Here is a 16695-nt window from a genome sequence, read left to right on the forward strand (position 1 = left end):
TCTGGGGAGAAATAAGCCCTGGATGTTGTTATCTCTGCCAGAAGGCTGCTAATTCCCAGCCTGCTGAATTGGTGATAGGGCTTAGAAATGTTCTCATTTTTGTTAGCACTGCCTGTGATTAAGAAGAGTCCTAGCTCAAGTCTTATTTAACTTGGATTTGCCCTTTTTCTTATTAGATTGTAGCCTGTGTTTCTAAGTATACACTACCACTGCTGGAAGCCTCCAATTTGCAGCAAACACAGAACACCTGGGTGATATTTTGTGGTTCTGACACTGAAGAAGTTGCTGAAAGTTAGCTGTCGCTGCCTGTGGGCAATCTTTTGTATTGACAATGGCAATTCACACCTTTGTTGTGGATTTTCTTGTCCAGAAATTCCAAAGTTGTTCATCAGTGACAGCTGTGTACCCTGGTCTTAGCTGAAGGAGCAGAGATGCTCCAGAGCACTTGTAGTAATGACAAATCCCTTCTTTTTTGGGTTGCCTTGTCCAAAGGAAGCCGAATTTTCAGATGTCATTGAGAAGTTCTCTTCTTTCTGCCCCTCATCTTCACTGTACCATAGAAATCAACCCTGCTCTCAGGAATTGCAAGAAATGCTTAAAATCTGTAGTCTTGCATGAGAAAGTTGGTCCTGTAGGTTACTGTAGGCTTGCAGGAGCTCCCAGGTGTGTGGCACCTTGAGCTAATAGCTCTGGCAGTGTTTCTGAGCTCTTTTGTTGCCGGTATGTCAACAATGAAATGTCCTGAAGGTCATCCTGAAGCCGACCAGGATGGGCCCTCATGCCATCTGGAGGATGCTCACTTGCTTTGGTGGTTGTGGTCACCTGCTCCTCAGCTGAGACCACACATGGAGGCCACCACTGCAGTGCTGTGGGGCTGCCCTGTCGCATCCACCTGCATGCCTGAGCACCTCTGACTGTTGCCTCTGCTCCTTTGCATGCAGGAAATAAAGCACATAGGAAGTGCACACAATCGGAGTGCAGTGCCCTTCACTGCTGCCACAGCTTCTGCCCCCAGGGTGATCACTGCTCAGTACAACAGCCCAGCAGGCCTCTACTCCTCAGAGAACATCCAGACCTTCAACAGTGCGGTGGAGACAAAAACATCACCCGGGGCCCTGGAGCCTATCAAGCCGTAAGTACCTCCCTCACCCCCCTCCCTCCCTGGGCCTCCAGGGAAAGGCTTCAGGAGACACGAGTTCTCTGCAAAGATACCAGTCTGTTATACCAAGGCAAGCTCTCTTTCAGGACAGCGGGAGCAGAAGACACACAAGCCTGGATGTTGTTCCCAGGGACAGGGCTCGGAGGAGTGGGGAATGTTTCATGGGTGCAGACATGAAATTAATGCTGTTGTGTTTCTTTGTTCAGCAGAGACCGACGCAGTTTCCGCGTGCGTTCAGCATGACATACCAGCCCGCTGGTCTGAACAGGTGCCTGATAGCTTGTTACAAGCACTTCCTAAAGTTAGTGTTTGCCTGCTTCGCTGCCATACTGGGCAGGAAAGGCACCAGCTAGTGCAGGAAGCACACCCATCCCTGTTCCCAGCTGGCTTGGGATTCATAGCCAGGCTCTGCCTTAGTCTGGATATTTCTGTGGTTTGTTATCTAACTTTGCTTTTCACAGGAGTTTTAAAAAGTAGCTGAAGCGCTCATTCCGTATGAGGGATTTTATGTATGATATTGGAAAGGGTCCCAACCTTAAAAGAGCCTGTTCATTTTTGTGTTTGCAACTGAGCCTCACCAAAGACATTATTTTATCCTAGATTTTCAAAGTTCCCCTTTTTTTCATTGGTGGTAATAAACCAGAAGCTACCTGAAAGTTTTCTGGCTGTGACGGTCAGGATGCTTAAGTGCCCTAAGTCTCTGCATAGCAGTATCAAACTGCCTAGAAGGCTTTGGTTATTTTTATAATAAAAGCTGGAAGATCAGTGCTTTTGGTAATACTTGATTAAATTTCTGACTTGAGAATGGGGAGGCAAAAGTAACTTCAGCCTCTGCAGCTGCAGGGTACAAAGACCTGATTGTGGTTTAGCACAAGCCTGACAACTTTCCTGTGAGAGAAACCAGCTCCTTGCACTGGCAGCCCAGTCTGCACCATGGTCCCGTCCAGGCAGTTACAGAGCTGCAGCTGGCAGATGAGGTGACAGATTGTTCTTCATTTGCTTCTGGTGGACTCAGCAGCCTCATTCAGGGGCTGGGCAAAAGCAGAGCAAGGACAAGGGAAATCTGACATTGCATTAACCTGATGGGACCATCTGGCAGTGAGATACCATCCCTAGTTTGCTCTGGTGTCCCCTCCACGTGAGAGTGCTCACTGGAAGCCAGGTAGATTTGGCTGGAAAATTGTAGCTGATCCCTTTCTCTTGCAGGGGTCAGCAAAGAGGTGGGTTCCTCCTAGGGCTGTGGCTTACTCTGCTCCTCCTAGCATGAGCATCCATTGCCAGCCCTGCTCCATCTTGGATACATGGCATCTCTTTCATCCTTTCCTTGCTGAAACACAGCAAGATTCAAAGGAATGCTGGGAAAACTGTGGATGAGGCTTTGATGCTAACATGCTTTTGTTTACAGAGTCATCAAAAGCAAATGAATTACTGCTGATTTGCAATGAGAGCCAGGGACCTCAGCCTGCCATTAAAAACCCAGTGTAGTCTCCCCAGTGCACAAGCACAGGATGTCTATGTTCTCCCTTCGCACAATCTTCCAGCTGCCTTTAAATTCCTGCCCATCTGTTTCGCTGAGTTATTTGGTATATACCTGGCCTTGCTCTGGGTTTACCTGACATTTATCTGCATCCCCATCCTGCATCCTGCAGATACACAGCCTGTCTGAACCCAGCACATGATCCTGCCACTGCACGTGGTGATGTGACTGGAGACCTAGTCCATGCTTCATCCTTGGAGGGTGTGTGGTATAAATGCAGGGGTGTAGTACATATAGCAATAAAAGAAAATATGTCCATTGGATTTGATGTCACAGAGCAGGTGGGGACAGAGAAGCCCCACTGCTAAGCACATCTGGATTGGGATGGGAGGTGAGATTACTCTTCGGTAGGATGCCAAGGCTAGCTTTGAGGAGAGCAGCAGTGAAGGTGGCATTCCTTGTCTGGACAGAGGGACCACAAGTGTGTGTGCAGGGAATTACTGTAAAATGAAACCCCTGCTGCCACTTCTTCATTGCTTTTATAACCCATGCATTTGCTTATCAGTGGAGGGCTTGCTTGTTAGTTTTTGTGTGGACATACCTGGAGTGTGAGACCAGAGGCACAGCATTAGCCAGAAACCTGTAAAATTGTGTATTCAGTGGTGTGTCCTTAAGACAGTATTCTGCAGCTGCTTGATGGCTTGAAGTATTTGGCTTTGCCCTTCATTAATTTCTTTCTTCTTTGCCTTCTTCCTCCTCTGCATTTTGCCCTCAATTTGGCAATGTAAACCCCAACCAAACCTCGAACAGCCCACCTGCCCCTGCCCGTGTGGACGCGTGGGTGGGCAGCCGCCCATTGCCGGTGGGCGCCATGCAGGCTCCCATGGCCTCCGTGTACGACCCTCTGCAGAGCTCCGAGCTGCGGCGCAGGCACAGCTCCTCCTCCAGCCCCAGCCAGGTGCGAGTGGGGCCTGAGCAGCTGAAGCACGCGGCCCAGGTCTGCCCCAACAGCCCTGTGGAAGTGGAGGTGCCGGGACTCAAAGTGCTGCACGTGCAGTTCAATTCTCCCCTGCAGCTCTATTCGCAGAGCAACATCATGGACACCCTGCAGGGGCAGATCTCTTCTGTTAGCCCTGATTTCCCCAGGTAACCTGCCCATGGCCTCTGCAGCCAGCTCAGCACACCTGCTCATCTGCATTTCGGTGTCCACGAGTCCCTTGTCGCCATCTGTGGCTCATGGCATTGTCCTGTCACAAGAAAACAGCATTTACATTTCACCCTTCCAATGTCAGTGCATGACTCTTCACAGGAGCTTTCTCTGTCTTGTGTCTGTGCCCAACACCATGGGAAACACCAAAACATGTTTTTAGCATGTCAGTATGTCCATTGCCCCCTGCACACCCACACAGCAGCACTTGACAGCACCTGGTGGCTTTTCTGGAGGAGCCACCTGCAGCAGATGGGTTTGCTGAGGGTAGGAGAGTGCTTTATCCTGAAAGCTGGTATTTTTCCTGCACTTGAAATAACTTTTGTTGTTTGTGACTGACAGGTGCTGCCAGTCTTTGTTCTTCTGTTTCATTGGCCATGGATGTGTGCTGGACTTGTTTCATTTCAGGCTGGAGCAGGTACCCACGCTCTCCATCTTTGGCTGACAACAGTCAGCAGTTTGGAGCAGCCTGGCAGGCATCAGGCACATGGAGGAACAGTCTGTGTTCCCACCCTGCCAGTTTGTCTGCAGAGGTTGCTGCAGCACAGGCTATCTCTGCCCAAAGGAGTGGAGGATGCTCAGCATGCTCTGAGGTCTGCAGGACCTGTGGTGAACCTCAGCATCACAAGGCCTGGGTGCTGTTTGATGTCGTCTTTGTGGTACTTGGGAACCCCGTGGCCTGTGCCTCTAAGTGACAGCCTCTGGGTTTTACAGCAAGGACTTTAGTGTCAGGACAGGTGAAACAGAAAGCACATTTATCTGTCTTGCAGGAGTCCAGTCAAAGATGAATTGTGAACCTTCTGCTCTTGACCAAGCAGCTTGCAGATGTGTGACATATGGCCCAGGACAGTGGTCAATCCCAGGGCTTCCATGGGGCAGAAAAGGACACAACCAGATCTCATGGCTCCTGGACTGCTCACAGTTCCCTTCTGGGAACCATGTACTTCAAAGCAGAAAAGCTGGCATCCTCACCCCCGGACGCACACAGCCAAGCTTTGCCATGTGCTGGGAGTCAAGGGATAGTGGGAGACTGAGGATTTACTCCTGCCTTGTTACTCAGTGCAGTTACTTGCTGTAAGTCAGTGCTCTGGCTTGTAGTCAGTACCGTGCACACCAGGAGTGGTCCCACTGCCAGCTCTCTGTGCTGGCCTGGAGAGCTGATAGTGCTCACAAAGGAGCCCCAGACATCAGCAACTGTTTAATGGCAAAAGGGAGTGCTCCAAGCACTGAGCCTTCCTGTAGCTTTGAGACCCTTGTAAGCTTTGCAAAATAGGCTGGCATAAAATAGTAAAATACCCTTAGCAAAAAATAAACTGTGCTTTTTGAAGATTCTGTGCAAGGCTGTTTCTTTAAGGTTTTTATTACTATCTTCTTGCCAATATTTAAGGCTCAGTGATCAAGTATTAGTCAGTGTTGCGAGTTTCCCATGATAACAGCAGTGAGATCCAGTAATGGTTGTGTAAGTCTAAGACCCAGTAAATGTGGTTGGGTTTGTTCCCTACAAAATTTCTGCATGAGGGAACTTGTGTACACGGAAGAGGACACCAATTGCTGGTGATTGCTGCAGATAAAGTACCTGTGTAACAAAAGGTGCCAAAAATCAGCTGGCATACAGAGACTCAGTATCTTGCAGGTACAATTTCTGTGCCTGTGGCTTTGCCCTTTCAAAAGATACATATGCTTTTTGGACATGTTGTTTCATTTAAGCAGCATAGCCTTCTGCCCTGACAGTTTGAGATATTTTACTCTGCTGGTACAAATCTGGGTTTGATGGTTTTTATAGCCTTTTGGACATCTTGTATGTGCAAGTGGATGTATAGGGTATGTACCTGGGAGAGCTGGTCTGTATGTTATGCACTGCCACAATGCATGGTTGAAATGTGATGGCTTTGTTTGACTCTAATGCTTTCTAAGATTATTTAGCCTCTGCTTTTTGGATGCATGTTATTGAAACATTCTTAGTATGCAAACTGCAGTGAAAGCCTTCTTGCATAATGCTTTTATGGGTAGATACAGCAGTGGTAGTATATGAGTTTACATGAGATGAATGTAATGTAGAGCATGGGACATCTACTGTCTAATATAAGGCACATAATTCTTTTATTTGGGTAAGAAGCTCCAGTAACTGAGATTCAGGTTTCAAAGGTTCAACTGTTTGCATGTCTAATGTGCTTCCTGCTCCACTGAAAATTGCTAAAGATGGAAACATTTTATGAAATCCTTTTTATGGAAATAGCATTTTATAACTCATGTGATGATTTTACTTCTGATGCTTGAAGAGTTTATTATGTAGAGTAACTCCCAGATGACTCAATCGGTCATTGGCATTGAAAATATGCGGTTGCCTCCTTGAGAAAAAGATTTTCCTCTGCAATTTAGTCTGAACTTCAGGATGTTTATGTGCTTTTCATGCCATCACAGAGTGCAAGTATGGTGAAACCGAGTAGACCATTTACATTTATAAGACTGCATTACAGAATTGAGCTATCAGAGGAGATTTGTCAGCTATTTCATTTTATTGTATATGTTTTGCTGCAGCTACAGAACACAAGGCAGGCAGGAACTTCCTGTGTTCTTTAGTCCATCCCTTAGTCCCTCATTTGGCAATTTAAACCACTGATTTAAATAATTCCCACCGTATATTTGTCCAGACTATTTTCAAATCCTTTCGTTTGGAGGTTCCTTGCCTGTCCACAACCATCTCCTCTGGTATTTCAGTGTTAACAGACATATTGGAAAGCTTTTCCCAAGGGATATTCTAAATGTTCTCCTGCAGTTTAAGCCTATCCTCTACCCACAGCATGTGGAGTATATCTGAGGTACTGCCTCCAGGCTCCTTTTTATTCCCCAAAGACCCTTCGAGTGGCACAATGACCACCTTTTCCATGACCCTGTGCTGTGAAAAGCTGCCCCTGAAGCACCTTGGGCTCTAAGTCGAGGATGCAAGTCCCTCATGACATGCAGCAGCACCTCAGGGCAGCTGCACTGAGGGCTTAGCCTTAGTAAACTACTGTAAATGGGCTCCACCTCGAAAATGGAAATAGTAACACTCACTTGAAAACCAGACTAAATTACTTCCAATCAGAGAATCTTCTAGTTAAACCCTCCAGCTGTTACTTGGTGAAGGTGACATTTACAAGCAATTCATAGGGTACTTGCAAAGATTTCTTTTTAACAAAATAAACTTTGCTTAGTTTGAGATTCACAGTGGTGTAAGGTAGCAGCGTAAGGTGGCTTATGCATGCAAGGAACATGCATGGATGGCACAGCTACTAGGTGGGATTCCCATCCCAGCACATGAATTCTTTACTTTCCTGTTGACAGAGCTGTGATTTCCTGGGCAGGTTTTAGCTGCTGGAGTGTGTGGTAATTGTGAAGCAGGGAGAGCCCTGGCTGGGGGCAGTCAGCGAGCAGCTGCTGACAGCAGCGTGGGCACAGCCCAGCCCAGCATGCCGGTCCTACCCGGAGCACATCCAGCACCTCCGTGTTCGTGGCCTCCCGTCGTGCGTGTGCTTTGCACGTTCATTCTTCAGTCATGTGATGCCTCATGAAAGTCCTGCTAGAGGGATTGCCTTTAGTTTTCATCCATTTAACAAGAGGATTCTCTGTTCTCTCCTCAGTTTAGATCAGCATAACCAGACCCCAGGCAGCATTGCCATAGACAGACAATCTGAGGTTTACAAGATGCTGCAGGAGAATCAAGAGTCAAATGAGCCACCCAGACAGTCTGCTTCATTTCTTGTGTTGCAAGAGATCTTGGAGTCAGAGGAGAAAGGTGAGTACCTGATCTGAGCTCTTCCCCTCTGCTGTTCTTTGGGTTGAGTAGCATTTAAAACTTTATTTTCCATTTAGCTGTTGATTGTTCAAGGTAGCATGTGTAGGTGGCTTCTACAGAAACCTACAGACCCTGTCACTAATTTGATCCCTTCATATTCTCTCATTTATTAGCTTCAGTGTCTATGGGTCCCTATCATTGCTTAATCATTAGGAGAGCAGTCCAGAAATAAACACTTGCAACATTTAGCTATCAAGAAGGAATTTTTAAAGTAACAAAATCTCCTATAGTTTCTAAAGTTTTGCCCCTTTAAGATAGTATTCACTGATTAAAGACCATCTTAGAGTCAAGACTTTGGATGGCATCACAAGGTAGTGCTCTTCAGTGGGTCCTATTGCTTCTGAACTCCATCCCCCGACACAAGAAAAAGTATCCCCTTCTGCAGCTGAATGTAAAAATATAGAAGCTGGGTTACAGCGAGCAGTTCATAGCTTTTAACCTCTGAAAATTCGCTCTTCTTGGCATTCTTGATCTTAGGTCTGGACTTGTACAATTCGGAGCTATAGAGTTTAAGATAAAAAGCCAATTAACTTATTTGGGAGATAAATCATGCTCTCTTCTCCCCTTAAATAAAATAAAATAAATGAATGGGAAAAGAGTTCCAAGAATGACCTTTGTTTTTGTCCTCAGGCCAGTCTTTTGTGTTATTAGCTTGGCAGTGGTATGTTCAGTTTAATCCAAAAAAAGCCTGGTGCTGAGATATTCACCACAAAGAGAAACAGATCAGCCAAGTGCTGGTAGGTCTGAGGGATCCGTAGGGAAACAGCAACATGAAGGAAATAAGGAAACAATAGGAAGAAAGAAACCAGGATCATGGAGTCTCTAATATGCTGTTTAAATACCTACCTGAAAGAATCTTTTAAATATTGAGTGTCTGCAGCTTGCCCTCAGGGTTCAGCTCCTGCGTGGAAGGAGTAGCCCGGACTTCTCACGAAGCCAAGGTCCTCCCCTGTGCTTAGTAGTGCTGAAGAAGATAAGAAGCAAAAGCCTCTCTGTTTTATCTTTCTTTGAAGATTTGCAGCATTGTTGGGATTCTCTGGCACAAGGTTTGCCTGCCCGATCAGGGGGCTGGGATAGGCTCTGGCATTATTCCACAGTGAGCTGACAATGCTCCATGGCCCAGCCTGCCGTGCTGCTCAGCCAGCAGCAAACAAACACACACTGCTGCGACTCAGATCCTGGGTGTGATAAATGGCACTTTGGATGGCGTTCAGTGTGATAAATGGCACACTGGATGGCATTCCCTGTGATAAATGGCACTTTGGGTGGCTCCTTCTCCCAGCCGGGCTCCAGGCAGTGGCCTGGGAATGACAGCTGTGAGCCATGCCCAGCTGGGACAAGGCCCTGGGGGCATCGCTGACTGTGTGGGCTGCACTGACTTACACCAGCTGGGAGCCTGGGCCGGGCACAGCAGTCAAATGTGGCTATTTGGAAGCACCATGGCTGGTCTTTTAAGGCCTGACCCTGTGCTCAGAAGTGGAGAGTGTTGCAGGGTGGAACATGCCGCAGCTCCTGTGGGTGTTTGATTAGGAGAGATTTAAAAACGTGTTGTCGATGTTGCTGATAAGAGCAAAGTGCTGCCTGAGGCAAAGGGAGTGAACAGAAGTGATATGGAAGAGTCTGAAAATGTGATTGCTGCTGCTTGCTTCCCAGTGACAGTCACTTGCAGCTGCTCTTGGAGGGCAGGTGGCTCTTGCCATGTGTGAAGGGCTAGGGAACTTGCACCTCTGGACCAGCATCTGCACAGAGCTGGGTGCAAACATCTGAGCTGAAGGCTGCCCTAAAGGCAAACCAGTGCAGCATCACCTGCCCCACAGCTGAGGCAGGCAGTTCCCCCCCTTTTCCTCTTCTGTCAGTGGTGCTGCCCTGGGCTGTGGTGAGTTCCTGACATGGCTGGTCACCAGGGTCTGTCTTTGGAGGGTTTTTCTGCCCCTTGTGCTGGGAATGCCCACTGGAAGTGTGCTCTTGGTCTGACACTGGTCTGAAGGGTTTCATCAGTGTCCCTCACAGTCCAAAGCGTTTCTGGTGAAATACCATGGGAGTCTCAGCAGCCTCCTTCCCTTGTTAACTGGTGTCAAACCCCTTAGAAAAGTCATGTAGATGAGATTAGTCCCATCATTGGTGTAATTTTATAAAAGGCTCCTTTTTCCCTGCAGATATTTAAAGGCTTGCCTCGTATCCCACATCTAGGATCCTCTGCTGATTTAGGCATCCAGGTCAGCACAATGTCTCCTGCAAAGGCCCTGCAGGAGAGAAGGGGCTCCGTGCCCCAGAGAAGTTGCAATAGGGAGATACCTGGAGCACGCTATGCAACAGCAGGGGAGTGCAAGGTTACCCCCAGTGTCCCAGGGCTCTGCAAGGAGGAGTTTGTTAACAAAATCTTCCAGGAGTCTTGGGGGAACGAACTCCACTGTAAAACAGACAGATTGGAAAAGGGCTTTGACAGCCGTTCCAACAGAACACCCACCTTTTTCTGAGCTCGAGTCTGGGAATCAGCTTCACTCTGTGTGATCAGGACACATCAGGCAGACTCCAGTGCTGCCAAGGCTCAAGCTTTGCTTTGCTTTGTGCATCTGTGCATGTGAGACACATCAGCTGAAGTCTGATGGGCTTTTAAGATGAGAAAATAATCTCTTCTGACTGCCCACCATCTCAAGCCCTCACATTTCCAGGGCGAGATTCAGCTGTGTCCCTCCTCTCCTTCCTCCCCACACATCCCTAAATCCCTGCCCACTTTCCATGCATGAATCCCTGCCTCAGAGCTGGGGTTAAAGAATATAATGCCCCGAGCAGAGCACCTGCTTGGGAGGAACAGGCTCAAGCCACGCATCTCGCATGCTCTGAAGCACTCTCCTTCCACCCCCAGGAGACCCTACTAAACCATCTGGATTTAGGAGCGTCAAAGCCCCTACCACAAAGGTGGCCTCATCGATTGGGAATGCCCAGAAGCTGCCCATGTGTGACAAGTGTGGATCTGGCATTGTGTAAGTAAGCCTGTCCCTGGGGTTGAGGTGAGCAGCCCATGCCTGTGCCAGGGGCTGAGGTCATGCACCCAAGCAGCCTCACTTACCCACATCAGTGCATCCAGGAGACTCAAGGCACGTTTATTCTCACCAGCTTTTATAACACTAACTTTGCAGGTCCCTACAGTGAGGCAGGAGTTGGGTTTCCATCTACAGATTCATATCAGTGGAAACCAGAGCAAGTCCCTGTGACTCAAACCTTGAGGCAGTTGTTACTGCAGTGTTTGGCTGACCTGAAATCTGTTTACACCATTTGGAAACAAAATGACCTTTTCATTCAGGGCCTGTGTATTTAATGAATTTCCTGTCTCAGTGCTCCCAGGCGTGGCATGGAGACTTGCCTTGGTGGTCAGAGGCAGTGGGGACTGCAGAGCTGCATTCTGGTCCCCACCCTCCTGTAGGACCTCACACCTCCACTGTGTCTATGCAGACATATTGTTTTTGTCTTTATGTGGGTAAAATCCAACTGCAGCAGACCTGGGGTTTGTGTTTGATACAGACCTGCTGTATCATAAGTGCAACCACATGGGGAACCCAGCATTGAATAACTATGTCTTAGAGTTGCTCTGTTTTTCAACCTCAAATTCTTCAAATTCTTCCTCTGCAACACCCTTAACAGCTGACTACACAGCAGTCAAGTACTGGTAGCCAAACCTGCATTGTCATGGAAGAATTCTGATTTTTCAGATGCTGCCTGCCACAGGTTATCAGATTGTTGCTGAGACCCGCTGCACTGTGATTGCATGGTCCTGGAATGCCTGGAGCATCTGGACCAGCTGATTCATTAGAGAGGCAATGCATAGCCTGTAAAATATGAATCACAGACAAACCCTGTAATTATTCAACCAGCTGGGTAGGTCTGGAGAGAAAGCACAAGGCCTTGAATAGCACTCAAAACTAATGAATTACAGAAAATAGAGATGGCTGCTGGAACAAAATAATACTGGAAAATTGTTGTGTTGGGGCTGATGGTAGTTAACAAACTGCTGTGTAGTTTTTGTAGTTTTCCTAGTCATCTGTTGGGCTGAGCTGTGAAGTCTTCAGTAAGCCCTTGCCCACATTTGGCTGGATCTGTTCACTGCAGCTCCCAAGCAGCCATGTCTGAAGTTAAAACAAGGATCTAGTGTCTGTGCTTCTCCCACACATCGGGCACTAGCAAAAGGGCAGTGCTGGCTGTGCAGTGTTCATCCCTGCATTTCTGCATTTGTTCTGCCATCCAATTGGCTTGTACCTGGACTTTGCTTCCCCAGATGGTCAAGCTACTGCCTGCCATTTGATCCTGGGCATTTGAATGCTGTTGTGCTGTCTGCAGCCACCAGCTATTGCCAACACAGTAATTCTTCTGACCACAGGTGATAGGACTGTAACTTACACAGGTCAATGCTGGGAAACATTTCCTAGAGGAGAGTTTCCATGCCAGCACATGTTAGGCTTCTAAAAGTGCTGTTAACATTTGCCTGACCAGAGGTAGGGCCTATACTTTGACTTGTCAGGAGCAGAAAAGAAATCTGGGCTGGGGGGGAGGTGGCTGGGGAGGAGGGAGACAGTGGGCACTGAGCAGTGCTGGTTCCTCCCCAGAGGGATGTTTGTGAAGATCCGGGACAAGCAGCGTCACCCCGAGTGCTACGTGTGCAGCGACTGCGGCACCAACCTCAAGCAGAAAGGACACTTCTTTGTGGGAGAGCAGATCTACTGCGAGAAGCACGCGCGGGAACGGGTGATTCCCCCAGAGGGCTATGAGGTGGTCACCGTCTTCCCAAAGTAAACGTGCTGCTCACAAAGCCAGTGGGGATGATTTATCCTCTGCTGATTTTCCTTGGAGAGCATTATCCCTACCCCCTGCAGAATCTTGTTTGCAATAAGGAATGTTAGGCATGGCTTTGAATTTCCTTGTCATTATTAATCCTCCATCTGTTCACATGAGATGTCACTAATTGTTCAACATTCTTTTCATCCTCTCTTTCACTTTTTTTAATAAACATTTTTTTTCTCCTTCATTGTGCTGCCAATCACACAGGAAAATCAGAGGCCAAAGTCAGATTACAACTTTTCTGTGTTCTAGTTATTTGCCATCCGTTTGCCTGCAATAAATGGGGTGAATCCACAAGGTAGAAGTGTCTGCTTTCTGCTGTTTTCCTTGTGCACTGGATTGTGGCTCCCAGAATGCCATGCAGCAGAAGAGGTGCCCAGTGCATGGCTGCGTTTATCCTGGAGAATAGTGGGAGGGATTTACAAAGTTGAGTCAGGCCGGTCTTGCTGCCAGCTGAGCTGTGAGCAGCTGCCTGCTGGCACCCAGCAAGGGGCAGGAGGGCACAGCCAAGCTGCAGAGCAGCCTGGTGGCCTGTGCCCAGTGCAAGGCAGCCGAGAGCTGCCTCCTCTGTGTCCAACACTGCTTCATGATGATGGGACTGGGCACGGCAGCATTTCCTGCTACTGCATCACCACAGATGGCCCTTTGTTCCCCACAATCACAAACTGAGCTCTAGGAGAAAAATGATCACATGATACTTGCTGGAAACCAGGGAATCTGAGAGTGAAGAGGGGAAGGTTTGAGTGGCCACAGTCCCTGTTCTGGCTCCCCCTGGGGGGAACCACATGTGGCTGCCCAAGGCATCACCCTGCTCCTCGTGCTGCTGCTGTGCACAGCTCCTGGAGGTGCCTTTGGGGGCTGATGTGGGGAGGGGTGCATGTGCCCCTCATGCCCTGGACAAAGGGCTGATGGTGCCTAAGGAGCAGAACCTGTGTAGAGAACAGAGGCCTGCAGTGGTTATTTCTCTCACACTTCTAAGTGAGATGATGACTGTTCTTAATCATATAAAAATAAATGGTTTCTAAGACGTGTCATGTTTCCTTTAAAACAGATTGCCAGTGGTTGAAATCAGCAGGGTGGGTTTGTGGCTGCACACAGGCCCTCTGTGGCCAGCATAGGGTCCCTGGAGTTAGTGGGTGCATCTAAACAGCTACAGACAGGGTCATGTCCTTGCCCTGGAAAGTCCTGTCTGTGTTCACCAATGCTGTACTGCTGCACCCTGTGCTTCCTCTCCTTCACAATGAATCACACCACAGCACAGCTGTGTTGTAAAAAAAAAAAAAAAAAAACCAACCAAAAATCCAAACAACGAAAAGCTAATAAACCAAAACAGCGAAGGTCAAACCACAACCCCAAACCCAATCCTCATCTGAGGTAAAGCTGACCTGACACCAAGCCTATAAGCCTCCTGCTGTTCAGATAGTGCAGCTTTTGGGCAGATTGGGCAGGGGACTAATTCACCAACCCAGCTAAATTTAGTTCATCCTCTCAGGCTCCTTCTATGGGCAGAGGCAAGCAAGTGAGGCTGCTGTAGCTCAACCAGCAAACTTTGTTTGGATCATCCCTGGGAAAAGCCTGGCTTTGGGCCGCTGGCACACAGCAGCACACACCTGCACAAACTCCAGAGTAACACAAGCAGCTCTTTTCAAGGTGAGAGCGGAGGGATTTTTTCCTGCTGGGATGATGTCTCCCCTCACTACTGCTTAGGTGCATTAATTCTCACTTCTCCACAGGACACTTCCATAGGGAAAGGCTCTGTGTGGGGCAGTGTTGGCGGGAGGGACTGCACAATAAGGGGGTGCAGTGGTGGGAAGCACAGACCCTGTGGGGGTGAAGGAATGACCCTGCAGGCAAAAACTGCTCTGGCTGTATTGTGGACCAAGTCTCCTGCCCAGCAGTGGGACTGTGGCTGCTCCACACCATCTGCTTTCTCAGCAGGCTGGGGGCTCAGGGCTCCCCCAGGGAAATGCTGGCAGCTGAGGCCATCTGCAGCTCTGTGTCCCAGCCCCAGAGCCTGGGCTGAGCCCTCCAGTGCCTACAAAGTCACTACATTATTTTGTACACAAGCGTCTGTCAGCAAAACAGCGCTCATTCCAGAAAACCTCATGATTTTGGGGGCAAGGGCATCAGAGCCTGGCCCTGCCTGGCATTTCCCTGCCCTCCCACCCAGTGCCACCCTGCACACGGGTGACAAGCCCTGCTTTGTGCAGGGCCATGGGCTCTGTCACCGACCAAGCTCCTGCAGCCAGGCTGGCAGCACAACTGGCAACACTGACTGCAGGGGCTGGCACAGGACGCAGGGACTACCAAAGATTTGTGGAGTAGTCTGGAAGTGTAAGTTTCTGTAGGGGAATACAGTATGGGTAAATGAAGGTGGTATAGAATGTAATCTTATTCCCTAAAGAGTTGCAGCTGAACCAATTACTAAAGATTAGGAGCAGGCCTGATGTTAACAAGCCACACCTGCAGCCAATAAGAAAACTGTTATAAAAGAGTGGATTGGTGGAACTGGAGTCAGCTGGCTACTGTGAGGACAAGGAAGAGTCAGTGCCTAGAGGAGCTGCTTACAAGAAACATCAAAGAGGTACAAAACTCCAGCAATATGGGACCCTTGCAATATAATGATAATAGAACTCATGCACTATAATGACAACAGGTTTCTAAAGTGGATACCAGAGTTGATCCAATTTATTACCTGAGAATGGGTTAGGCGAGGAAATTCACATTTGGTACTTGAGGTCTTTGATCACGCTCTGCTGTGGCTGGCTGAGAAAAGGAATGTATTTATCTTTTATGATGTAGGGCAAAATATTTGACAACTGAGGTGTTCATTGTAGTCTGACTTTCCAGATTACTCAGGAGTTAAACAGTTGGCATCTGCAGTCTGTCAACAATAACAAAATAGGTTAAATAGCCCTGCAACCACACTGAGCTGCCTGCTTTAGAAGTTATCACATAAAAGGTTCCTATGTGAAGCATGTTGGGCAGTTTGAGTGGGTGAGCATCCTGCCAGAAGGTGTCTCACAAAGGTAGGCAGCACAGCACAAAGCACAGTCTATAATTTTTAACACTGATTACTTTAATTTTGCACCATATTGCAGGTTAAGCAGGGTAGATCAGTCTTCAAAAGTTATGTAGGCTGTGTGGGAGCAGCGGTCACTTACTATTGCCTTTAACAAAATTAGGTTGAGATACAGATAGTTGAATAGGGAAAACAAAAGCCATACACACAGGCTAAGCAAAACAAGGAATGAATTCACTCCTTCCCATGGGCAGGCAGGTGTTCAGCCATCCCCAGGAGAGGCACATGCTGGACTTTGTATTATTCAAGGTAATTAGTAACTGAACAGAAAAATTAGAAACTTTTGTCTTTAGCAATTACCAATAAAACAGGGCTTTCACCAGGCAATGATCAAAGTCAGCTTACTCATTAACAGATTTATCTGTTCCCTTAGAGGTAAGTATAAATATCTCTTGCTACTCTAAGATTCCCTTCTCTATCAGGCCAATAGAATAATTATGATCATGAAGTGAATGAAAACTGGTTTCTGAACTCTGAGTTGGTAGAGGGGTTTTTTTCTGTGTTATCTGTGCCATGTTAATGAGCACAACTGCAACTGTGACAGCTCCAGCTGCAATTCCAAGACTGCAGCTTTTAAATAACACCTAAAAGACATTTTCACAAACCAGAGATGAAAGTTTAAAAGCTGCCTGATTCATCCAGTGCTGTGCCCAGTTCTGGGCCTTTTGCTACAATAAGGACACTGAGGGGCCAGAGAGTGTCCAGAGAAAGGTAATGAAGGTAACGAAGTGTTCTGGCTGGGAAAGTGCAGAATGTCCCTGTGGGTGTGTGAAAGGCAAGGAGCACTTTCTGGGAAGAGAAGGGCAGTCAAGAGGTAAAGGATATTACATGTGCATTTAACCTAAGGGAGTTAGCTGTCATCATTGCATTGGGACTTTTGAGACAGAGTCCAAACCTTAGCATGGCACTGCTGATCCATCTAAATCATGTCCCCAAGTGCCACATCCACATCTTAAATATTTCCAGGGATGGCAACTCCATTGCTTTCCTGGGCAGCCTGTTCCAGTGCTTGACTTTTTTGGTGAACAAACTTCCCAATATATAATTTCAACCTTTCCTAGTGCAACCTGAGGCTATTTCCTCTTGTCCGATTGCTTGTTAC

At 47.8% G+C, this 16695-nt stretch overlaps 1 protein-coding gene across 1 annotated transcript in view; it reads left to right on the top strand.

The window, feature by feature from the left end:
• Positions 1-12808, top strand: part of PDLIM1 (PDZ and LIM domain 1) — a 42872-nt gene extending 30064 nt beyond the window's left edge. Inside the window, exons 4-7 of the mRNA XM_030951674.1 lie at positions 942-1132; positions 7464-7618; positions 10545-10662; positions 12280-12808. Coding sequence (XP_030807534.1) covers positions 942-1132; positions 7464-7618; positions 10545-10662; positions 12280-12466 — 651 coding nt within the window. The 3' untranslated portion in view covers positions 12467-12808. The remainder of the gene's footprint in view (positions 1-941; positions 1133-7463; positions 7619-10544; positions 10663-12279) is intronic.
• Positions 12809-16695: the final 3887 nt, after the last annotated feature.

This window comes from Camarhynchus parvulus, chromosome 6 (genome assembly GCF_901933205.1).
Source record: "Camarhynchus parvulus chromosome 6, STF_HiC, whole genome shotgun sequence".
Classification (NCBI taxonomy): domain Eukaryota; kingdom Metazoa; phylum Chordata; class Aves; order Passeriformes; family Thraupidae; genus Camarhynchus; species Camarhynchus parvulus.